This window comes from Heteronotia binoei, chromosome 21, assembly GCF_032191835.1.
Source record: "Heteronotia binoei isolate CCM8104 ecotype False Entrance Well chromosome 21, APGP_CSIRO_Hbin_v1, whole genome shotgun sequence".
In the NCBI taxonomy this organism is placed as follows: domain Eukaryota; kingdom Metazoa; phylum Chordata; class Lepidosauria; order Squamata; family Gekkonidae; genus Heteronotia; species Heteronotia binoei.
This window is the reverse complement of record NC_083243.1, coordinates 84,130,231-84,156,388: the sequence shown is the minus strand read 5'-3', so window position 1 is coordinate 84,156,388 and position 26,158 is coordinate 84,130,231. Positions and strand designations below refer to the sequence as shown.

General features: G+C 40.8%; 1 protein-coding gene across 9 annotated transcripts in view; it reads right to left on the bottom strand.

The window, feature by feature from the left end:
- NUMB (NUMB endocytic adaptor protein) overlaps positions 1-26,158 on the bottom strand; it is a 106,536-nt gene that overhangs the window by 9,078 nt on the left and 71,300 nt on the right. For 4 of the 9 annotated variants that reach the window (XM_060263295.1, XM_060263301.1, XM_060263296.1 and 1 more), the window contains exons 3-7: positions 22,634-22,708; positions 17,628-17,705; positions 6,012-6,086; positions 2,276-2,416; positions 1,395-1,596 (exon numbers count right to left, since the gene is read on the bottom strand). In XM_060263295.1, coding sequence (XP_060119278.1) covers positions 1,395-1,596; positions 2,276-2,416; positions 6,012-6,086; positions 17,628-17,705; positions 22,634-22,708 — 571 coding nt within the window. The remainder of the gene's footprint in view (positions 1-1,394; positions 1,597-2,275; positions 2,417-6,011; positions 6,087-17,627; positions 17,706-22,633; positions 22,709-26,158) is intronic. The other 5 variants (XM_060263298.1, XM_060263302.1, XM_060263299.1 and 2 more) reach the window with 2 other exon arrangements.

Genomic DNA, 26,158 nt, shown 5'->3' with positions numbered 1-26,158 from the left:
CAATATTATTTGGCTTTTATTCAGCATGGCACGGCAATACTGAATCGCAGCTTCTCCTGGCCTGCAGTTTAAACCATGGGGCAAGAGAAGCCAAATGCATTTAAACAGACCGTCCCTTTAAATGTGTTTTGCGAGCATGAGTGAACCTGGAAGGCCATAGCTGATAAATTTGGCATTCCCAGTTATTTCCCAAATCCCAATATTGGTATGAGAAGCTGTGGAATATTGGGAAATATTGATATTTTGGTGATTCAATACACCCGAACCCGAAAAATACTAATTTTTTTTGTGCACAACCCGTAGTGTGAACCACCATTGTCCTTCAATGCTGAATGTGACCACATCCATTCTGGCAGTTCAAAATTATTAATTTACACTGTGACACACATCTGCATACCATTGGACTGCATGAGAAAAACCATGAAGATGCTGTAACAGGCTGTTGAAATTCAGCTGGAAAATGCTCTATTTTGATATTATTCAAAATCTAATATGTATCAAAATAATGATAAACCATGGCTTCCCAAACCCTCCCATAAGACAGCTACTACAACTGCTGCTTAGTTACACACTTAGATGTGCAAAGAGCATCGTAACTGATATGTTGTACAGAAGCACTCTAGATGGTTTGTTGAAAGGATATAGTTAGAGATCTTAATTCACACAACCTGCAGGCCAACTGAAATCATCAATTTTTCTAAAGGCCCTTTAACTAAATCCATGTCTGTGGCTCATCCTCCTAAAGTACACAGACATGTTTAACCATTACTTAAAATACTTTAAAACTAACACATAGGAAGCAAATGTGTATGAGTTCTACAATAACAATCACACATTTTGAAACTTAAGTGTAAAAGTACAAATAGGCCCTGCAGAAACAGGCAAGAAACCTTGTCTCACTTCCTTGACAGTTGCTAGGAAGCCAAGGGGATACTAACACTACTCTTTTTAACTCCCCTCCCCCCAAATAATCTCACACAGTAGCTCTCTCAAATACTGATTTCAGATGAGGATTTTAGCAGTATTTCATGTACAAAAGCTTGAAATGCTCTCTCAAAATAAACTGTAACCCACTGAGTATTATTCTTAATCTCACTGAGCTTTCTGACCACTGCACAATCTCATCTCATAAGTACTGGTTTGTGTTTATTACAGTGACTCAAAGCTTTTCACAATGCAAAACAAACAGGAAGAGAGTGTTCTATAGCTACAGTGACAAAAAAAAATACTCCATCAGTGAAATTCTCTCAGTGTGATGGTATCTGGAAGCAGGACTCATCATGAGTATTGAGTGATCCCAGAGGCATTTTGCAGGTGAAATAACAGCTTCAGAAAGTACCTGATGCACAGCAGTGCAGTCCATATTCCAAATAGATAGACTGGCATTCCATTACCTTTAGTATCTTGTATCTGTCTCATGACTTCCTCTCTTTCTGCCTGCTCAGTTGCTGTTGTTACTCGGAATGATCCTTCTCTTGTGAATGTGGTTCTGCTAGCATCAAAGGTGGCAGTCACTCCACACTCCTTCTCTCTCTTTTGCTTTCGCTCCAAGCAGGCTGCAAATGCACAGCCAACAGCATGACTCAACCTCTCCCCCTGAAAAAGATAGTGCATCCTTTACAAAAGTGAAAAACGATGGCACATGTCTTGTCTGAACACTGTCAAATGACAGTTAACATTCAACACATGATACATGCCTTTTCTGTAAAACATAATCAGGAAAATTCAGAGAAAGGAGTAACTACCACATGCAGCCATAAACCACAGGCTTATACAGAATAAATTCCTTTATACAAGTGACTACCAATATACAATAACTAAAGAGATGTATAATTCAGGCAACATTTACTAAAACACTGGTGCTACAAAACTAGTACAATTTTTAAAAAGTGTTTGGTAAGTAGTCTTACAGTCTTTGTGTCAAGGAACATCAGGACTATCATGGTATGCATGACTGTAATATTTCCAATTGCAAATACTTTAGCTTTGCAAATGCTCAAATATTTCTTCATGGTACAACAACAACAACAACAACAACAATTTTTATTTGTATCCCACCCTCCCCGCCGGAGCAGGCTCAGGGCGGCTAACAGCATTATGCTAACATTTCCATTTCATAAGACACCAAGATTCTTCTATACAAATGACTCCCATATGATCACAGTTTGTATAGTTAATTCTGGTGTGAAATCAAAAAGGCTTTCTTTAAAAAAAAAAAAAAAGCCACTGGAGTAGCTATCCCCCTCTTCTCTCTGTGGTCTGAAAAGCAACTTACTGTGTCCTTTACAGCCATAAAACAATGACATATCCAGCGGCGTGTAGTACCATCTCGACAGATGTAAGAAAATGCCCTGTCAAAATTCCTATCTGGAGCGCAGAAAGAAACCTTCTCTATTGTCTGATCAACTATAAGGTCCTAGAGAAAGAATATACCAAGAGGACAATTCTTAGAAACACTAGCATTACAGGAACATGGAATGTATTGCAAGAAACAAGAAATGTCCTTTTCCCTCCCTCTATCACAGGAATCTGAAACCTTTTACAATGAAAGAGTTGATTCAACATTCAGAGTGTGATCAACAAAGAGCAAGAGATCAACAAAAAGCTACCTAGTATAACACAACATACACAACTTGCCATTGCTGATGATAATTTACATGTTGAATAATAATCATAAGAGTTCCATAGACAAAATATTGGTTGTTGTGAGGCCTTCAGTAGGAACTGGCAAACACAAAACATAAGAAACATACACAGGAGCAACTTGTGTTGTTGCTTTAAACTTCATATGAGTTGCACTTGGATTCCTGGCAGCTGTTCACCTCTATTATTTCCCTTTCTGCAAGGCATGTGTAAGAGAGGGGAAAAGATCTCAGGGGGCATAGTAGATAGCTGAATGAATGTGTCAACCCAGTGTGCTGCAGCAGTGGAAAAAGCTACCTCCTTGTTAGGGATTATTAGAAAAGGGAGTGATAATAAAATGGCCAATATTGTAATGCCCCTGTATAGATCTATGAAGTTGCCTTATTTAGAACACTGTGTACAGTTCAGGTTACCATATCTCAAAAAGGACATTGCAGAGCTTGAAAAAGTACAGAGGAGGGCAACCAAGATGATTAGGCAGTTGGAGCACTTTCCCTCTGAGAAAAGTCCCAGACTTTTCAATTTAGAAACGAGATAACTAAGGGTGGGGGGAGACAATGATAAGAGGTTTATAAAATTATGCATGGGGTGGAGAGAGTTGACAAAGAGAATTTTTTCTCCCTCTCTGAAAATACTAGAACTTGGGGGCACCCAATGAAGCTGACAGGCAGTAGGTCAGGACAGACAAAAGAAAATACTACTTTACACAGAAAGTGATAAAAATATTGAATTTGTTGCCAGAGGATGTAGTGATGGCTAAGGAATAAACAGAGGATAGATAGATTAATGGAGGATGTCTATCAATGGCTACTGACCACAATGACTGAGGGGAACAGAGGCACTAATCCTCTGAATCCCAGAGTCAGGAGGCCACATCAGGAGAAAGCCTTGGCCTCTATGCCCTGTTGTTGGCTGTCCAGAGGAAATGGTTGGCCACTGTGTGAGAGAGGATGCTGGACTACTGATCTGATCCAGCACCCTGTCCCACCCAAACATTTGCTTCCTACTTGATCCATACTGGTTATTCTAGCATCTTATCTACTCCTGCAATATACCTTGTTAGAGATTCCATTTTCTGTTTTCAAGAACCATATTTTATTCTGTGCTGATCCATATCTGGCTCTACAGCTGCTCTATCAGTATTTTAACTACTTGCACAAAGGAGATTCATTTTTTATCTGTCTTCATAGGCAGTTAACCCTCTTTTCAAAAATCCTATATATGAGTCTGGGTATCTCTTAACACACATGAAAACAGAAAGAAGTGCCTATAAATATGAATACTAAAGAAATCTCCCTTCAGAAGTCTTTCTGTGTGTTTCCTCATGGTTAGTTTATTCTCAAATTTCCTCAAAGATTTAATATTTGGAATCTTGTACTAACATATCTAACCACAAAGGGGCAACACTATATTCTGCTTCCAACTACAGCAGGCATATTACCACCTAAGATTATACAATAAAGTACTAATGTTTAGAATATCAGCACAAAAATGCTAGTATTAGCTCAGCAGTTTTATCAAAACATAACTGAGACCAAAACATCCTATGCAGTTACACCTGCTTAAAAATTAAGTGCAAATATCTGTTAGCAGCACTAGAAGAGCCCTCTTTGGAAATTCACTGCAAGTACACCACAGCACTGCAAGTCTCCCAATGCAGTAAATCTGTCCTATTAACCCAAAGTTGGTGGGTAATTCAAACAACTCTGAATAATTATGGTATGTAATCCCAACAGCCATAGTCCGTCTACATTTATAATGTGATTTCCTTGCTTCTATGAAGCAATGCTTTAGGAACAATATTTGCATTTGTGCAGTGCTTTATTACAGACTATACTAGAAATCTTCACAGAAATTCTGCAGGTGTCCTCCTTCCCACCCATATTACAGATGTGTGGCAGAGAGTGCAGAAGTGTGATTATCTAGAGCAAGGGTGGCCAACAGTAGCTGTCCAGATGTTTTGCCTACAACTCCCATCAACCCCAGCTATTGGCCATGCTGGCTGGGGCTGATGGGAGTTGTAGGCAAAAAACATCTGGACAGCTACCGTTGGCCACCCCTGATCTAGAGCTATTTGGGGAGTTTGTAGATGACATGTGAATGAGGGACTTTCCAGCTCTCTGCTGAAGAACTCCAGCCTCAGACTGAAGTCTTTCATGATAGATGCCTGTTTTTTGTTCAGTGTCTCCAAACTTAGCTATAAACCACTTTCACAGCTGATACTTCATGCTGAGAACCAAGGTAGGAAAGATGACTTGTACTTTCAGAACACTGTCCAAAATAGCACCAGAGAAGAGTTATCTCATGCCCCTTTACGTGCCACAAGGAATTATATATTCAGGTTCTCCTTGTCTTTGGCATAAAGTGACAGCTACAACAGAAGCAGGTTATGTGGTTGTCATTATTTTGCAGTCCTCTTTCAAATAAGATCAAAGAATGGATGCAATCTACATTCTATTGAAGTTACTACTGGCAAGACCTCCAGCTTCCTCACCTTGATCTGAAAGGTGCTAACTGCAACCGAGTGCAGTCAAGACAGCCTCAACAACAAGGCAGACCAGGGAAGCTCAAAAGATATGGACCGTTTTCGCACACAGCTCACTTCGCAGTCACAATCCTGTTCCCTCCGCAACGTCTGGTCGGATTTCCCACCATCTGCGCTGAAGTTACAGGAAGTGCCGCAGCTTTTGCGTAGCAAACGTAAACTGCTAAAACCCAGCCGCGGCACTTCCTGTAACTCCGGCGCAGATGGTGGGAAATCTGACAGACGCTGCGGAGGGAACAGGATTGTGACTGCAAGGTAAGCTGTGTGCGAAAACGGTCATGGAGTCAGTGAGCAATGATGCTGTCAACCCAGGTGTTTTAAGGCAGGGTGTGGCTGTGGAGAGCAGGGAACAGAGAAGATGAGGGCCAAGTCCGGTTCAAGGGCTATAAAAAGGGAAGAAGGGAAAATGGGAGGAAGCTAGATGAAGAAGCATCATGGCTCTTCTCTCATGTACCGCAGTGTAGCCCTGAGTTGAGTGAAGTTAACCATACCTTCAAGAGCATGGATTGATGAATAAAGCAACCTGCACAAGGAAATTGTGACTGAGCTGGTGATTTCAAGACACCAGACACCAACCCCAGAAAGTACTGCAATGATGCAAGAGTGTTTTTTTTTTAACTAATTTTAAATTGTTTCATTATATGATGGAGAGGTATAAAAGCTGAAATGATATACTGAGCCATATACATTGGTATCTCTAATAAGCTGTGCTGGGCATTCACATATTTAAAAACTTGCATCAGGAGGAAACAGCAAAGGAGACCATTACATCTCAACATCACAGCAGATCACATTTACAGGACTCATTACAAGAGCATCTAACCTTGGTTTTCTCATCAACAACTCTGAGTCCATCTGCTGAAACCCAAAGGACTGCTTTCACTGCCTTCTTTCCACTCTTGTAGGGAAGAAAAGAGAAGGAGTATTATTGTAGCACTGTTAAGTAAGGCTGAATGCAGACTTCCATTCTCCAGGAAACAGGAAAAGTCAGTGCGCAGATGATATCCAACTTCAGTAGGAGCACCCAAAGCCAGATATTCAGAACTACAACATCTCCGAGAATCAAGCCGAAGCCAGTCTTTCAAGAACACAGTGTAAAAGGAAGGGGAAAAAGAACAGAAGAGGATGAATTGAGTATGTTAATACATTCGTAGAAAAGGCAAAGAATCCAAACTTAAATTCTTTACCTGTTCAAGCACCAAAAGAAAAAAAAACACCATGAGTTAACAAGGATGCTTAAGGAGTTACACCACAGGTAGCTTTTGTTGCAACTTTTAGAAATAAACATTTTTAATTCATCTTTTCATTGCCCATAATGTTTCCTTTCAATTCTCATGAGGTAGACGCATAGTATAACCATCTGGGAGGACACTGCTTTATATGCCTCCTCTTGTTCATACCACATGGGTCTGGGACACAGGATTTTTGATCTTACTCAAGTAGATACCTAACAACTGAACAGTTACAAGGAATTCTGAAAGTGGTGAATAGGGACCAAGAAGAGTAGAATTCTGCCTGTTACCAAGTCTCTTCTGGCCTTCTAATGTCTCCCTGCTCACTCTACTGACACTCTAACCCCTACTCAATTCTTACTTCACCATTCCCACACAGATGCAAACATGCACAGACCCCCCACATCAGGGGATGGTAATCAGGGAGGAAAGGAAGTAGGTTGCATGCCCTTCTGGCAGGCCTTCATCCATTCTTCTGAGCCTGAGAAAAGGGCAGTGGGGTCCAGCTTATGTTTTAAAAGAATAACCCCCGCAGTAGTTATTAAACAGTGTTGCACTTACCTGTAACTGTTAATTGAGTTGTCTTCTGTGCAGTCCCACACTTGAGACTGCACATATGCAGGCCAGCCAGCAGAAAGTTTTTCCAGCTTTTCTTTAATGTTCTAGAAAACTCAGGGGGAGCACCTCCCCTTTTGAGTGCATTTGCAGCTGTTTTCCTCCTCAAATGGTTAAGTGTTCCGAAAGAGGCACTTGCCCTTTCCGTCAGTTCTCCTGAGCTGCTGTGAGCTGAACAACTGCGCTATCACCAACTCATAGTGGAGTAAGAGAGAGGGAATGTGTGCCTGCACAGTAGAAACTCAATGAAGAACAGTTACAGGGAAGTGCAGCACTGTTTTCATCGGTCTTCTGTGCAGTTCCACATTGGGAGACAACGCTCTCATGGGAAAAGAGTGAAAGATCCTTTTCTGATTGGTATCTCCTTTCTTGCATTTTCGACAGTATAATGTTTTACAAAAGTGTCTAATGACAACCATGCTGCTGCCCTGTCTGCTAGTGGTGTACTTGATGCAAAAGCTGCAGATGCCACTTGAGCTCTTGTAAAGTGAACCCTAACATTCAGTGGGAATGGCTTTTTGGCTCATCACAGGACAACTTGATTATAGCTGTAATCTGCCTTAAGGGGCTCTTTGTACTGATAAGTCCTTCCCTCATACTTGAACTATAAATATTTATAGTAACATGGATGGATGGCTATGTGAAAATAAGTGTCCTGTAAGTCAAGCACTATGAACCCACAATTTAATCTTAAAAATTGTAACACAGTATTGATGAAATATTGATGGAAAAGTCAGTATTTTAAGCTACAAGAAAAAAGTTGAGATCTCTCAGATCCAAGATGGGCCTAAGGCCACGGCCTTTTTTTGGGAACAAGAAAAAAATCTGAATGGAACCCCCTACTAGAATCTGATTGGATATAGCAGCTGAACTGCCCCCATGTCAATTAGGGCCTCTAATTCTGGTCCCAACTCTGGCATTGCATTATCAATTGCTTGAGAGGGAAGCATTACAGTGGTATCTCATAAAACTCTAAACAAGATCCAAACTGAGTAATAGGTAACACCCAGGTGTCTGATGTAATCTGGAACCACTGGTCAGAAAAATGAGAGAGCCTGTCCAAAAAAGAAAGCCCTAATACTCTTACAGGGGCCACTAGTCATAGGGAGCTTTTTTGACCCAGCTGTTCCTCTTTCAAGGACTGCTGGTGCTGTGGACCCATAGACCTAGACCTATGAGATGCCCTGCACCTCATTTGAGGTTGAGAAGGTGGGAATGACCTCTGCTGAGGATACTGTGGAGGGTGTTGATAGCGACCATAGGGCTTTTGGTGGTATTTGTAAAAATACCTTGATCAAGGACTTCCGGTTTCGGCGATGTGCGATTAGAAGCGGCCCGGACCTGTGCGTCCAGAGCCGCTTCTAAATCGGACTGTTTGAGGGGTCGCTCACATAGGGCGACTCGACTTTGGGGCCCAGGAAGGCTCCCAGAAGGTAGGGTGCTCAAGCGGTGGAATGGGGGGTGCCAGCGAAGGCGGCTGCCCCGATCCCACTTGCTCCTAGCCTCATCGCTCTGATCACCATTTTTAAATGGCATGAGGGTTGACCACCGGCTTTTCTTTTTCCTTCTGTACTCTGTATTTAAAAATTCTGCAACAGTAAGACAAGCTGCAGTTTGTAATATCTTGGAATATTATGAAACTCATCCAGAGAAACAATTGGCTCTAATTTGCTTGGATGCTGAGAAGGCCTTCGATAATGTTCATTGGCGATATATGCTATAGCAATTGAAAAGTATGGAATGTGGTGAAAACTTTTTGAGAGCAGTAGAAGCAATACATTCTTTTCAAAGTGCAAGGGTGACAGTGCACGGCGAACTGACAGATGCAATTAATATTCAAAAAGGTACAAGACAAGGCTGTCCACTGTCACCTCTACTTTTTATTCTATCTCTAGAGATACTGAATAACCAAATAAGGGAAGATGCAAGTATCAAGGGAGCTGTGATAAAAGGTGAACAATATAAACTGAGAGCCTTTGCAGCTGATCTAGTTTTTATATTAGAAAACCAATAGACTAAATAGACTGTCTTATAAACAAGATCACACAATTTGGCTACTGGGCAGGATTGAAGATTAATTACCACAAAACAAAAATTTCTGACAAGGAATATGATGATCAAACAAATCCAATCTCTTCAGCAAAAATCAGGGTTTTTGTATGAGAAAAGAAGCAAATACCTAGGTGTTCTTATTTCAAATAAGTGTAGCAATTTAAAAACAGATAATTATGATAAACTACTTAAAAAGACTTGGAAAAATGGCATGATTTGAACCTATCTTTAATGGGAAGAATAGCCTTAATAAAGATGAATATCCTTTCAAAGCTATTACTTTTGTTTCAAACTATTCCAGTATTTTTAAACAGTGGATTTTTTCAAGAATTGAACAAGTTGGTCTCCAAATAAGTTTGGCAAGGCAAAAAACCTAGAATCAAACTAAAGACATTGCAAGATTCCAAATTAAGAGCCGGTATGGGCCTTCCAGACTAGCAATTGTATTACAAAGCTTCTGTGCTTTTGTGGGTAAGAGACTGGATACTACTGAATGATAAGAGACAACTGTTGTTAGAGAGACATGATCTTACTATGGGGTGGCATTCGTATCTATGGTATCAAAGACTTGAAGGCCATTCCTATTTTAAGAACCATTGGTTTTGGAAATCCTTGTATCACACATGATCATGGTTAAAAATTAGAACTTATCAAAAAATTCCAAGATGGGTTTCTCCAGTGGAAGCATTTACCCATCCAAATCTTTTAAAACCAAATCAGAATTATAGATACAAGGACTTGTTGGGAAAAGATAATCAGCTGGAAAATAAGGATATTAAAATTAATTGATGGTTGAGAATGCAAGTCGAATCTAGGTATGTCATAGACAAGATGACAGGCTTCAATACAGAACAATACCCGTTTGATAAAATAGTTTTAGGTCCACAGGAAAAGTTAATCTCCAAATTATATGCATATCTACTTTAAATTATATGCATATCTACTTCTACTTTTGGGGAGGGAAAGTGGTTCAATGGTAGAGCATCTGCTTGGGAAGCAGAAGGTCCCAGGTTCAATCCCTGGCATCTCCAAAAAAAAAGGGTCCAGGCAAATAGGTGTGGAAAACCTCAGCTTGAGACCCTGGAGAGCCGCTGCCAGTCTGAGAAGACAATACTGACTTTGATGGACCAAGGGTCTGATTCAGTATAAGGCAGCTTCATATGTTCATATATATATGTTCAGATGAAGACACAAGATGAAGTTGTAAAAGACTGTATGATTCAATGGGCAAAAAACTTTGGCCACAACATTACATTAGAATGGGAGAGACTGTGGAAGTTCAATGTTAAATTAACTAGGTCAGTAACTTTCAAAGAGAACTTGTATAAGATGTTTTATAGATGGTATTTAACTCCACAGAAATTGTGTAAGAATTATACTAATATGTCTAACAAATGTTGTATTAAACAAGTAGGTTCTTTTTATCACATTAGTGGTGGACTTGTGAGATGGTGAAAGGCTATTGGAAAATGGTTCACGAAATACTACAGAAAATTATGAAGACACAGATCCAATTCAAACCAGAACTATTTTTATTGAATATATTTCCTGAGGACTACTCCAAAGAAATGAGACATTTGTTGGCACATTTCAACACAGCAGCCAGGATTCTCTTGGCGCAAAAATGGAAATTACAGGAAATTCCCATGAAAACGGACTTGGTGGGAAAAATTCTGGAAACAGCAGAGCTGGATTTTTTATCCCAACTGTTGGCTGGGAAATCTAAGGATGAAGCAAGAAAATGTTGGATGAAATTCTATGCCTGGTTAGACACTCAAGACTCTTAAGATTCTTTGGTATGAACTTATTTCTCCTTTTTCCTTGTATTTCATAATACAAAATTGCCTTTATTGAAACTGTCAAACTTAATAGATATCAACTAAAAGATTCATAATATAAAATATCAAAATGTTGATGATGTTTAGCTTAGAGGTAATAATATGTGATAATTTACGTATTTTAAGAAAATATTGCAGATGTAGGCTTGTACTTTTTGAAAGTAACTTTATGCAGAACAAGGTTAATATGTATTCTGTTTTCTATTCCCTTCATTCCCTGCTCCTACTTTTTTCTTTCTGAAACTAATAAAACTTTCTAAAATGAAAAAAAAAATACCTAGATCAACGGGTTGCTGAGTGCAGCAGAAACACCAAAAGAATGGACAGTTTGTTTATTCTTTTTTATTTGCAACAGTACATTGTCTATCTATTAAGAAAATAATGTCTTCAAACTTTTGTTGCATTTCAACAGGTGCAGCGATAGAGTGAAGCCATGCATGTCTATGGAGAACACCTGCCAAGATCTCAGCCCTATCTGAAGAGTCTGCTGCATGCCACCCTGCATTAATTTGCTGCTTTGACATGTGGACAGACTCTAACTGAAGGAGCTTGGCTAGGGGCTTCTTATCCTTTGGGAGGAAATCAATTAACAAAGTCATATCCCTTCCCCCAATAAAGATAGCTAGTAGCTCCTTCATTATAGCCCCATAATTAGCAATCCTCAGTCAGAGCTGAAGAATAAACTTTTCTACTTACTGCACAAATCTTATGATCCTCCTTATCAGCTGGTGATGAGTGAACACACCTGGGTGCTTCAAAGCCTGCATCTCCTCTGTAGTAAGGGATGAAGAGGTGGAATATGTGAAGAGGTGAGGACTTCCCTCCTGTTGCACTCTGTAGAGTCATTCAATTCTTTTAAGAAGTGGAGGGAATGCTAGCAGGTTTTTTCCAAATAGCTGCAGATATTTCCAAAACTCTTAACATGTGAGAGGAGATGATACCCAGTGAGTTGGAATAAAGTCTGCCTAGGATTTTATCTTTAGGCTTAGGCACAGAAGATGTTGCTTGAATATTCTGTGACTTGCTCTTGCATATCATTTATTTCACATATAAGCAGAGGCCCTTGTTGGATGAGACAGGGTCAGTTTGCCCTCTGTGTAATCTGGTGAAATGTCTGAAGGCAAACTCAAACTCTGTCCTGAATGTGAGGCTGCTTCCTGCTCCTGAGTTCCAGAAAAAGTGGTTGATCCTATGCAGGTGGAGATGTTCCAGGTCAGAACAGATGGTTGGGTTGAAGAGTGCTTAGGATCAATGCACCGATACCTGGAATAATCTCCCCATTCTTGAAGAAATGAGATAGGAAAACAAAACATTGACTTTACCGGAAGGTTTCTTCTCTTTGGTGGCATGAAGTCATCCGAAGTGGTTAAGTTAAGCCTCCTCTTGTTCCAGGTAGGGCTATGCAAATTTTTGTATGCCTCTTCTGAGATAGAGTAAGGCTGCTCTTCCAGTCATCCAATAGCCCTGCTCCAAAGTTATCACCCTTACTAATTCCCTCCACTTTTTGTGGAGAAATAAATGGATGACTTCACCTCACTGAAGAGAAGAAACCTTCACGTAAATTCAAAGTTTCGTTCTCCTTCAGTCATCCAAACTGTTTATGTAACCAAGTTAACAAAAAGGTGGGGCCTCTATAGAATTCTCTCAGTCCACTGCTTGTTTAAGGAATTTTCTTCCAAAGGTGGCCTCAAAAGAGTTCCACTGGTCATTTTTGTAATGTCTTACAAATGTAGAGAAGAATGACCAGGTAGCCATGCTACAGATCTCATCTACTGATGCTCTAGCCGAAAAGACAGACAGCACAGTGCAGTCAGCACTGCTTTGAACAATAATGCTTGATGTATTCACAAACCAATACATGGAATTATCTAGCGCTTCAGTATGACAACTGACATAGTCTCTAATTCATACTACAACAGTCCAACGGTCTAAAAGCTGTATCATCCACTGGAGTTCATTTGTAGTTATTCACAATTGCTTTGCTCCAAGGAACATGTTGAATCAATGATGAATACAACACAAGCCTTTGTGACTGTGGAAGTAATGTGGCAACATGCTTCCTAGGTTAATTTATTCACATGTTTCAAGAGAATAATAATAATAATAATAATAATAATAATAATAATAATAATAATAATAATAATAATAATAATAATAATAATAATAATAATAATAATAATACTTTTTATTTATATCCCGCCCTCCCCGCCGGGGCAGGCTCAGGGCGGCTCACAACACATAACTACAATGTACAATAAAAACCACACATGATAATTACAATTACAATTATATAAAATCATCATTAAATCATTAAAACAACTTGTATTAAAATGAACATTATGGTGCTATATCTTAGGTCTTCTATAAAATTCAGTGATTAAAACATATCCAGCGAAACTTTCTTGGCTCGGTATTAAGTGAAGGCTATTTTGAAGAGGTAGGTCCTGCAGGCCCTGCGAAATTGGTCTAAACATCGCAGGGCCCGCACCTCCTCCGGGAGTTGATTCCACAGTAGTGGAGCTGCAATGGAGAAGGCCCAGTCCCACGTAGTCTTCAATCTGGCCTCCCTTGGCCCAGGGATATTCAGCTGGTTCTTTCCAGCCGACCTCAGCGCTCTCTGGGGCTCATATGGGGAAAGACGGTCCCTCAAGTAGGCAGGTCGTCGGCCATATAGGGCTTTAAAGGTAATAACCAGCACTTTGTAACAAACTCAGTACACCACTGGCAGCCAGTGCAGTCCGCGCAGCCCCGGGTGTATGTGCTCCCATCTTGGGTGTCCCAGCAGCAGCCTAGCTGCCGCGTTCTGCACTAGCTGCAGTCGCCGGGTTCGGCACAAGGGCAGCCCCATGTAGAAGGCGTTACAGTAGTCCAGTCTCAAGGTGACCGTAGCATGGATCACTGTTGCTAGGTCTCAGCGCTCAAGGAAGGGGGCCAACTGCTTTGCCCGCCGAAGATGAAAAAACGCTGACTTGGCAGTGGCCGCTATCTGTGCCTCCATTGATAATAAAGGCTCCAGAAGAACCCCCAAGCTCTTGACCCTATGGGCCGCTTTCAGCGGCACACCGTCAAAAACCGGAAGGGGAATTTCCCTTCCCGGGGCGCCGCAGCCCAAGCAAAGGACCTCTGTCTTCGTTGGATTCAACTTCAACCCACTCAGCCTGAGCCAACCTGCCATGGCCTGCAATGCTAGGTCCAGGTTTTCTGGGACACAGTCAGGCCGGCCGTTCATTAGTAGATAGAGCTGGGTGTCATCTTCATATTGGTGACACCCAAGCCCAAACCTCCAAGCAATCTGAGCAAGGGGGTGCATGTAGATGTTAAATAACATCGGAGAGAGAACTGCACCTTGTGGCACCCCGCACACTAGTGGGTGCCTCCGGGACAGCTCTCCCCCAATTTCCACCCTTTGTCCCCGTCCGTCAAGGAAGGAGGAAAGCCACTGTAAGGCCGACCCCCTAATCCCTGCGTCAGCGAGCCGGCAGGCCAGTAGCTGATGGTCGACTGTGTCGAACGCAGCCGACAGGTCTAACAGCATCAGCACTGCCACGCCGCCTCGATCCAGATGCCGCTGGAGGTCATCCACCAAGGCGACCAGCACTGTCTCCGTCCCATGACCCGGACGAAAGCCGGACTGGTGGGAGTCTAAGGCGGAAGTGTCATCCTTTCTTCTGGTCACCATGTTTCCACAGGAACTACTGCTCAACGATTGCTGCAAGCACTAGTCTTCTCCGTTTTCCTGGCAATATGAGATTGCCAGGAAAACAGAGAAGACTAGTGTAATTGTGAATAACTACAAACAAACTCCACTCATGGAGGGGGAGGACTCAGAACTGAGTGGTGTTTTTCTCAGTGCTTTGCCGGGGGGGGGGTGTCAGTTGTGCACCATGAGTGGTCGGGGGTTGAGAATGTTACCTAGCCAGAACCAACTGTGAGCCTGACGGAACTGATGAAACCTATGGTGGACCAATGGCTGTTCACCATGAGTGGGAGACTTTGCTAGCAACATCTGAGTATGCCGGCCAGAGCAGATGTCTTGTTCCGATTCCGAAAGTCTGTCAGCTAAGCTAAGGCCTTTCCCCATTGACTAGCCTTTAAGCAGCCTGCTCTGTCAAAGTGGGCTTTATGGGTAAACTGAAGATAAAACCAGGGCTTTTCCTCTGGGAACACAGATCCTCTTTGTGGAAACAATCTTCTCAATCTTCATTATCAATGGAGGCCCAGATAGCAGCCACTGCCAAGTCAGCGTTCTTCCATCTGAGGCGGGCAAGGCAGTTGGCCCCTTTCCTAGAACGTCAGGACCTAGCAACAATGATTCATGCGACGGTCACCTCAAGATTGGACTACTGTAATGCCCTCTACATGGGGCTGCCTTTGTGTCGAACCTGGAAGCTGCAGCTAGTGCAGAACGTGGCGGCTAGGCTGTTGTTAGGACTCCCGAAGTGGGAGCATATACAGCCGGGGCTACGCGGACTGCACTGGCTGCCGGTCGTGTACCGGGTTAGCTACAAAGTGCTGGTCATTACCTTTAAAGCCCTATATGGCCGAGGACCGGCCTACCTGAGGGACCGTCTTTCCCCATATGAGCCCCAGAGAGCACTGAGGTCAGCAGGGAAAAACAAGCTGACCATCCCAGGGCCAAAAGAGGCTAAACTTCAGAACACTCGTGCACGGGCCTTTTCCATCGCGGCCCCATGCTTATGGAATCAGCTCCCAGAGGAGGTGCGAGCCCTGCGGAGAACCTTGACCAGTTCCGCAGGGCCTGCAAGACCACCCTTTTCAAGCTGGCTTTTACGGAATGCTGACTTATGATGGTTAAATAAAGGGACCCGCCAACATGATTTGTTTATTGAATTGCTTTTATATGAACCGAACTGAATTGTTTTTAAATAATGTTAATTTTAATGTCTGTATACCTATTGTACTGTATTGTATACCTATATATGTTGTTAGCCGCCCTGAGCCTGCTTCGGCAGGGAGGGCGGGATATAAATAAAATTTTATTATTATTATTATTATTATTATTATTATTATTATTATTATTAAAAAATGTTTAAAAGTTCATGAGGAGCACCTGTGTTTTTCTCCTTCATTTCCCTCTTGAGAGTTCTGGACCTCTTTTTCCAGAAAAAAAAAAAGTCCTTGATAGAACAATTGCTGGCTCTTGCCGCTTGGCCAGACATAATAAACATGAAGAGTGCACATCCGAGCAGGTCATTTTTGTTCCACATTTGGAACATTTTTAAAACAGTGCCTTCTGCTCCATGCCAATGAGAAGGGCTGAGTAAGCAACAAATTCAGTGAATTCCTGTGGAAAAGTAGCAAGTAAATACAGAGCTAGCAGGGACTTTGTTCTCTCACTGCAAAGGTAAAAAATAAACTGAGGGGAAAGGGAAATGCCCCATTTGGAGCACATGACACTGTGAGCAAAAAAATGATTTCAAATACACGCCAAAGGGGAGAGGCTCCCCCTGAGTTTTCTAGAACATTAAGGAAAAGCTGAGGAAATCCTCTGGTGGCTGGCTTGCACATGCGCACCCCAAATGAGGGGCTGAACAGAAGACAGACAATTAAGATAACATTATACAGGGATTTGAATACCACATTGTAATTTCTAAAGGCTCATATGATGGACTTGTTTCCTTGTATATTTTGCTATGTGAAAACTAACTATTGATACATAACATATATGTTACTCAAGACTGGAAACAGTAGCAGGTAGCAGAAAAAGATGATGATATTAGTTTAGCTTAGTTTGATTTATTCCCTGCCCTCCCCACCGAAGCAGGCTCAGGGCTGCTCATGAACATAATAGAATAACAATAAAAACAGTTAAATTAAACATTAAAATAAACAATTTAAAACAGTTTAAACAATTTGGAGCTAATTCTGTATGATTTAGAATGGCATTCAGTGTTCTTGGACATCCAATTGGATCTAACATCGTGGTGGTGGTGGTCACTCAGTTAAAAGCTAACTGAAATAATATTGTCTTGCAAGCCTTGCGGGACTGGGCAAGGTCCAGTTTATTGGATTTATATCTCACCCTGCACTTTGAATCTCAGAGTCTCACAGCGGCCTACAATCTCCTTTACCTTCCCCTCTCCCAACAGACACCCTGTGAGGGGCTAAGAGAGCTCTCACAGAAGCTGTTCTCTGCAATAGCTATGACTAACCCAAGGCCATTCCAACAGCTGCAAGTGGAGGAGTGGGGAATCAAATCCAGTTCTCTCAGATAAGAGTCCACACACTTAACTACTACACCAAACTGGCTCTCATATCTTAAGAATGTCTGATATGAAAGGTTACACCATTTTCTTGTGTAGTGCCTTAAAACAAGGTCCTGTTGTTCTGGGTGAAGTACAAACACAATCTTAGTAATACAATCTAAGTAAACACAATCTTAGTAATCTTGGCAATCTTAGTAATGGCTTTTAAAAAGGGATCCATAAGCAGTAAATTATATCATTCCATAAGAAGTTTTCATCAGACTGTACACTCCCCACTTTCATCTGTGCCCATTAGTAAGAAACAGAAATTATGGGATTCTTGAAGCTTCTGAGGTAAGAAGTGATGTTACTTTTGTGTAATCTCCTCAGGTCAGCTAAAGATGAAGCTTCCAGGTTCTGCAGGAATCTGACATCACAGTGCTATACCAGGGATGTAACTCCTTATAGCCCAAACACAAGGAGGCATTAAACTTACTTTTCCAAAGAAGCCTTTGAAGAACTTCCTTTCCTGGAGGAACAGGGGGGACAAGTCGAACGCTATTACTGTAGGTAGCTATAATGTCCCAGAGATTCAAACCCACACACATATACAAGAAATGGGGATTGGAGATTGGAAGGACAAGTAGGGAAAGATTCAGAATTATCGGTGAAGGATGAGGTAAGCAAATGTGAAACAAATACTGTGAAATTCTATTAGAATGACAGCAATAGCTCTGAAATGGGGGGGGGGGGGAGGAAGGGGGAAATCAGACCCAATTTCATGCAAAATATTATTTCATTTTGTTGGTCCCCTTAATTTCAGTAAGCTATAAACCAAACTTGGCAGTAGGGATACAGAGCTAGGAATTAACAAGATAGAGAAATTAAACAGCTCAAACAGCATAAAACCAAACTTAAATATTGTGGGCATTTATCTTTTAGTCATCATCCAGAGATTTATGTGCATACAGTCTCACAATTAATTTTCTAAGCCTAACAGTAGTGAAAGAGTAGATAATTGTTATGTCAATACTTATTTTGAAATCAAGATCCATTCACTAACTGACAAGGAAACTATGTAGAATTTAAGTGCATTTCCCCCCACATTCTGCTGTGTAAAATGTGAGAAGGGACATTATATCCATATCCAGGCAGCACAAAAATATGTATTTTTATAGTGTATGCAAGAAGCACAGATTAACAGAAACTAAAAGCATACATCTCGATAGCAATTAAATGTGGCAGGTTATATTTTCTATATAATTAGTTTTAGGGACAGGGAGGTCAGCAATTTCTGGAAAAGAAAGTGTTCCCAGTGTTTTTCTGACAGTCTTCATAATAAAACTGGTTATGCGATAAATACCACCATTAGCAATTGTGCGTGCAATGCGTGGCTTGCCACGTGGATATTCTCCAATGTTCCCCCACACCACAATACACCTTCAGCTCAAAGCATTCAATAGCCTTTTGGAAAAGGTCACTCATAACTTGTTACGTGGTTACAGAAGCAACAGTAGACTGCTTTAAACACAGGCATGCCTTAGGTTCCAAAGCTTCCCTTCACTCAGGCAAATTCCATTTAGTAATTATTTCATATGCATTGTCTCCAACCTATCAGACACCTATGATTATCTTTGCTTAGTGTCTACAGTTTTGGCCACTCCAGGGTCAACAGTAGCTTTTCATACTTATTATGCACCTTATTTCTTTCATCTTTCAGCATGTAGCATAATATTCAAGAATCTCCGTACTGTATACACTGTGTAAAAGAATATGGTGTAGCTATAGTTTTAGGGGGGTAGCCATGTTAATCTGTAGTAAGAGAACAAAATTTGAATCTCATAGCACCTTGAAGACCAGTAACATTTTCCAGGGTATAAGTTTTCCAAGTATCTGACAAAGTAACTTTTGACTCATTAAAGCTTTTACCTTAGAAAACAAAGTTTGAACCCAATGGCACCTTTAAGAACAACAGGATTTAAATTCTGGTTGTTTAATGTGTGTGCACACACACCATGAGATACATTGAAACAGTCTTCCTCAAGCCTTACATATTGGGGGAGGGGGGGAGTAGCTGCCATTGTAATTCAGTTGTAATTCAACAACCTTCTGATCCAGCCTGTTTCTGAAATTCCTCAAAGTAGCTGTTTTACTGCAAAGGAATTTCAGAAACAGATTGGAACAGGAGATTACTGAATTATATGTTATTACAACACTCAGAAAAATGGAACCCCCAGGGCTTAGCAGAGATATTGGGTTCTTATCTCACTACACATGCTAAGTCATTCAGTTCTCACTTGGCTACTGTGCTTAAACAGTTCTCACATCTGTTAACCCTTTCAACCAATGGATTGAAATTAAATCAAGAGTTTTCGGCTAAACATTAGGAAGAACTTCCTGACAGAGTTATTTCTCAGTGGAACAGGCTTCCTCATGAGGTGGTGGGCTCTTCTTCCTTGGAGGTTTTTAAACAGAGGCTAGATGGCCACAGGGCTGGCCCATCCATTAGGCAGCCCTAGGATCACTGATTTGGCAAGGGAAACAAGTGAGTGCAGCAGCATGGCACCTGTGCCTCAGAGCGCACATGCTGCCTGGCTGCTGTTGCTCAGCCCGGCCACCAGAAGCCTCCACCACCACCATAGTGCTCACCCTAGCCCTTGCTGGAGGTGAGGGAGGAAGGTTGCAGGGCAGGGAGTGGCAGGGCAGGGGCTTGCCTTGGGCACCAGATGCCGTGAGGCTGGTCCTGGATGGATATCTGACAGCAATGCTGATTCTGTGAATTAGGTCATGAGAAGGAGGACAGGAAGGGTTGCATCAGTGCTAAATTGTCCCCCCCCCCCATCTTCTGGGCATGGAGCAGGGTAAATGGGGTGTGTGTGTGGGGAAATATTTGTTAATTTCCTGCATTGTGCAGGTGGTTGGACTAGATTACCCTGGAGGTACCTTCCATCTCAATGATTCCGTGATTCTATGGATCTGATGAAGTGTGCATGCACACAAATTAAACACTCAGAATTAAGTTTTGTTGGTCTTAAAGGTGCCACTGGACTCAGAAAATGTTAGTCTTCCAAATATTACTGCATTCAAATTTTGTTCTATGTTATATTTATGATGCCTGTATCTATAAATGAATTAAAGTTGTTGGAGTTTGTTCTATGTCCACATATTCATTATAGAACCCTATTTTAGTTACCGAAGAGCCAATGAATCTCAGGGCTGCATATTAAAAAAAAGCTGGTTGCCACCACTGCCAAGTTAAGCAATAAATATCAAGATAATCAGCCTTCAGAAGCTTCAGAAGATGTGTAAAACTAGGAGGCTTGTAAGCAGCTATCTTGTTTAGGAGACATTCATTAGTTTTACTTGTAGAAGCATGGATTACAAGGAAAAATTTAGATGCCCCAGAAAAAGAACAATAAAGGAGGCATGCAAAATGGATTTTAGGGTAGCTATGGAAGTTAATATTCAGAAATAACACTAAGATAGTTTTAAATACAATTTATCTTTCTTTTACCTGCTAAAACAAGAACACACATTAACAAATGTATCATGTTTGTAAACAAAAAATATGACACGTTAAGACACTGAAGACAACTTTTTAACCAAATTAGAAAAGATGGAGACAATGAAAAAGACTGGCAGCTTTCAACATAGTTTTCCAATGGGCAAGTATATGGCTGTTATTAATCAAGAGGAAAACTGTATTTTAGAGGCTCTTAAGGATGTGCACTGAAAAAAAGAGCTTCAATTATATGAAATTCTAATTTTAAATATAGTTGGGTATTAACGCACTTAAGATTACCAGCCATACCATAATGCTTCTAATTGACCAGGTAGGATTTTCTGTATTCCAACCACATAAGCAAATTTCATCAAGCACATACTAACGCAGACAACTGGCAACACTTCACAGCAGAATTTGATAGTTTGACTTTAGTGCTCTATAGATTTAGTTCTCAGGCAAGGTGTTTGGTCTTACTGTCTACTTATTGTGCTACAACTATACCTTGCTGTCTGCTCAGGTCACAAACTGAGAATCCTTTGTTCCATATGCAGCCTCTTTCCTAAGGCTTAGAGCTTCCTTATTCATACTGGGTACCCCTTTCAAGCTATTCCATTATGCTCTCTCAAAATTAACCCAATATTGATATTTAATCTTGAAACACTGGCATGCTCCTCTTCCAAATAATGCTGAATATGCCCCCAAATACTCTGTATGAGCCTGGGTTTAATAAAATAGCATAAATACGAACAGCACATTTGGCTGAATGTTACTTCCAGCAGGTCTGCTTTGCCTTTTTCCCCTCAATCCCAGTTGATTAATGCTTTGCCAATTTATTCTGTTGAAAGTACAGATACAGGTAATGCTGCTGAAACTGCCACATTCAGATAGCACATGGCAATAAAAATGTAATAAAACTCAACTGTTCCCACCCACTTCCCCAACAGTAAACTTGAAAATAAGTTTGTTCTCATTGAAAGGAAAAGGCTGAAGATCCATTAAAATGAAAAAAAGTATTATTTTATATCTTTTAGGGGAAGTTGCCTAACATTTGTGGTGCAATTAACCATGAAACACCAAACGGGCCCCAGTGAAAACCCTTAACAGCAGCCAGAAAAAGACACAAGAAAACACATTTCTGCAGCAGTTCAGAGAGGGAATCCTGCCATTTAAACAGTTTACCATATACAAGTCAGTCTGTTTTGACAACATCAGGTTGTTACAAGAAGTTCCACACCTAAATAGATTTATCTAGAATGCTGTCCTTGAATGACTTCAACACTGTTTTCAGAGAACTTCTGAGCAAAACCTAGTCTACTGCTTGGGAAGAGACAGCTATCCTGTAAAAATGCAAGTTCAGCTTGTAGAAACGCACCTCAAGTATTGTTATTAGGCTAACCAAGAAATAAGCCATACTGATATGGAGCAAAACACAGAGGGTAAAGAAGGCTCATGAAAACTTGAATCCCTAAACAAGGTGTCAATTAAAAATACAGAACCACCCACCCTACATGTCAATACCAATAAACTTTCTAGCTTATTTACTGACAAACAATGGGAAGGGAACTAATTACATTTTAAGACACCAGTACAGAAGGCAGCAGGAATGCATGATGACTCCTGAACTTCAGAGTAAGATTTCAAAAAGTGCCTTTCCTTTAACAGAAAAGGCACTAAGAATGAAGCTATCCTGAATGCCACAGAAAAGAAGTTTCTAGTTCAGCCATTTCTATCCATCATGATGGAATAGGCTGGTTCAGGTGATTGCTACTTCAGAATAATTTTCATTTTCTGTGGGAAATGTAGCATCTAGTTATTTACTTAAGTTAGGAATCTGGATAGGGAACCAAAAATATATATTTTTATTTGGATTATAGAAATATGCTACATTAAAGTGTACTAAATTCTCAAGTTATATTTAATTCCCTTACAAAGCCACAAGTACACGAAAACTGGGAAAGTCTTAACATAATGACAATATTTAAAATAAATATACATACCGCTTTTAGTCGCTTCACAGCATCTTCACATATATGCATTCCTCTTGATTCATCCACTTCCACATGCCCCAGATACTAATGGGAACAGCAAAGGAAAAAAACAGATTAAAAACATTGAACTAAACCAGCTTCTCTGAATGCACACAGCTCTCCTTCAATTGATTAATTACTTCAGTACTTTTATTTATTCTGTAGATGAAAAGAAGAGCAATAAAAGGCAGGAATACCTCTTGAAACATTTACTAAAGATTTCTACATACACAGGACTGAAATCTGTATAAAGATTAGCCATGAATGCATTAGAAATAGATGGGTTGGCTCCAGACTGAGTTTTTCAGTGGCAGAACGGAACTTTCCTGCCTCCAAGAGTGGCTCACTGATTTCCATGAAATGATGCTCCTGGTAGATAAGAGGCCCTGAGAGGGAGAAACTTATAGAAATTTCCACTGTAGTCTCAAACAAACCTTATATGTAACAGTAAGGAGTCCATACAAAAAAAAAGAGAAGCCCATTTAATTTTCAACATTATTTGTTTGTTTGTTTGTTTAAATTTATATTCTGCCCTCCCTGAATGTGCTCAAGGCAGATCACAGAACAGGATGTAAAAACTTATCAAAACATCAAGGCATAATTCAATATACAAGTGAAACAGTTTAAAAGCAGCATAAATTAACATAACACAGTGATTTCCAGCTGGTACCATTGGTCTCCATATCTTCTCAGCCTGGACCACATAAAGATGATAGGCTTCAGCAGGAGAGGCCAAGGTCTTATTGGACAACTGCTGCCTCAACCAAAGGCCTGGCAGAACAGCTCCATTCTGTAATGGATCCTGCATACTTAAAACCAAGGTTTGTGTAAGGACAAGAGCCAGAGGGCTTTTGGTTGCTATCCTGGGGCTCAGCAGTTACTGCGGCAACTGGAAAAAAGACCTGCCAGCAGGCTGAAAGATGTACAGTCCATCTACAACCCTCAAACAACACTAGTCTATGAATAGGCTATGGCATACACTATAAATGACATCTGTTTTGGCTCACTGTTTCTTTAGCCTGCAGAATGCTTTTTATGGTGACTTTGAGGGTTGGCAGGATTAGTGCTAACTTGCAACTAGTACTGTATGTTAGGAAGGGCTACTCCATTGCAGCTGAAGGATGTGGTGGTGTGAGGGAGAAGATTTATCAGTGATCACAGTCATGTCGGTCCCATCATAAGAAATTGATATACAAGTACCCTTATTTCCTCATTTTTGTCCTTGATGTTGCACAATGCTTTATTAGTAATGGTTAAGACTGCGCTCCTGTCTAGGTTCCTGGAAGAGAATAAAATTGATCTAGCTTACAAGACTGAGACCTTGCTGGAAAGAAATGATGGGCTGTATTTGGCATCTTCCAGACAGCCTTCCTGCTTCTGTTTCATTTCCCTTAGCTACCTTTTAAAAATAAAATCATCACAGTTTTGTTGCATATTCCTTGCTGTCCCAGCTTTTTTCCCCTCCAATCTTTTACTGAAACTCCTTGATTTCATTTCTTTGCCTGCCTGCAATGTTTCTCCCATTTATCATGGCTCTGCCCACTTCCACCACCACCTTGTTGTGTGCAGTGGGTGGTTCATTTTTTTAAAAAATGCGTGTGAGCAATATATCAACCAGGAACCAGTAATGCTAATCAGAACATCTACAAACACTGTTCAGAAAAACAGTACATAGTGTAAGAGTGCTTTGAAGAATGTCCACAATAAACTTCCAGATGAAGACCACTTTCCAGATCAAGACACACACACACATAGTGAAGGTCCACATAAAGCCAGCAGTGTAGAACAGGTGTCCCAGACATGCTGTGATCTGAAGTGCCATAGAGGCGAGGAAGACACTGATCATCTGCTGTCTGGAAGATGCCTCAGCTCTCCTTCTGGTTATACAGTCCACCATCAACCCCAAGGAGACCAGGAGGCGGAGTGGTTATCAATTTCCACAAATCTTTGTTTTCACAGGTGCCCAAAGCAAACTACAGCTAGCTTTGATTGTGTATTCCTTTAATTGGGAACCAGGGATAAACTCACCAATTTCCCCTCAATATAGTCTCCAGCCCACATGCCTTTGCTCATGGAAATCCTATTATTATTTATTAACTTCATTTATAGTCCACCTTTCTCAAAGAAGAATTAAGAAATTCAAAGAACAAAGAATGCTAACAAACAAAACAATGATGTGAGGCAAAACAATGTAAGCAAAACTTGCCTAAGGTTTTTGATGATCAAAGGTGACCCCATCGCCACCTTCACCAGTAGAAAAGCTAGTTTGATCCAATCTCATGTATTCTGCTGATTTACCAGTCACCTTGCTATCCCACAGATGCCCTCTTTAATCTGAAGCTTCAGTGCATGAGATCCCATGACTGATTTTTCTAAAGGACTTCAATATTCACGCCTGGGCCAGCTCAGGATTTTGGGGTTTCCCTAGCCACCATAGGTCTTTCCCAGGTTGCAATAGGCCCAACTTATGAACGATGCCTAGAGTCCGAAGCTCCTGGAAGCTGTTTATTTTCTATTTACAATATTTGTAACCCACCCTTCTCAAGGGTCCCTAAGGTAGTATTTATTTGACAAGGTTGCCCTCTCCAACATCTCATTCCTTCCCACCCTCAAGGCAGAAACCTTGTATAGTTCCTTACAGACTGGACTCAGAGGGATGTTGTCAGAGATCAGTTGTTAGCAATGTAGAACCTGTCCTGTGTTGTTTCACAAAACTCAGTTTTATCTCCTATGCTATTCAGTCTCTATGTAAAATTCCTGTGAGAGATCATTTGTAGTTTTGGAACTGAGTGTCATCATTATGCTACTGTGACCAAGTTCTGGGTTTCTTTGTCTAGGCTTTCTGCTGCTGCTGTTCTGAGCCAGTGCGTGACCTAAGGCTGAGCAAGTAGAATTTGAATCCCTCTTCTTTCTGGTTATTACCTACAGATGCTCCACTGAGGCAGCATCACTCATCTACGCAAAACTTTTTGAAGGAGCCACCCTGGAAAGAAGTTTAAAAAAACCAGCTACCCTGCTGGGGCTCTGACCTGGTGGAACAGCCTGACTGATGAAGTCAGAAAGGCACCCACACTTTTGTTTCACAGAATGTATAGCTGCAACTGTTCAGCTAAGCATTTTTATAAAGGGAACGGGGCTATAGTTTTCAGTATCTGAAAAGTTTAGGCAGCTTCTCACTCCCTACTCCAGTGTTCAATGGATGTATTATGTTGCCTTTAGTTGTTCCTCTACAGTATAATAAATTATACTGATGTATTAACTATATCTGGTCTCCAACTGTGTAGTCCAGTTTTATTACACCATTTAGAGTATACATTTATTGGTCTTTATTACAGTGTTTTTAAAATTTTGTAACCTGCTTTGAGCCTGAATGAAAAACGCAGTTGATAAATGAAGTAAAATAATAAATTGTCAGTCTAAGCTATATTTAATGTAGGGTCTCATTATCCCACCCCCATTATCCACTTTTTACCTCCTAGTCCAATTTTATTTATT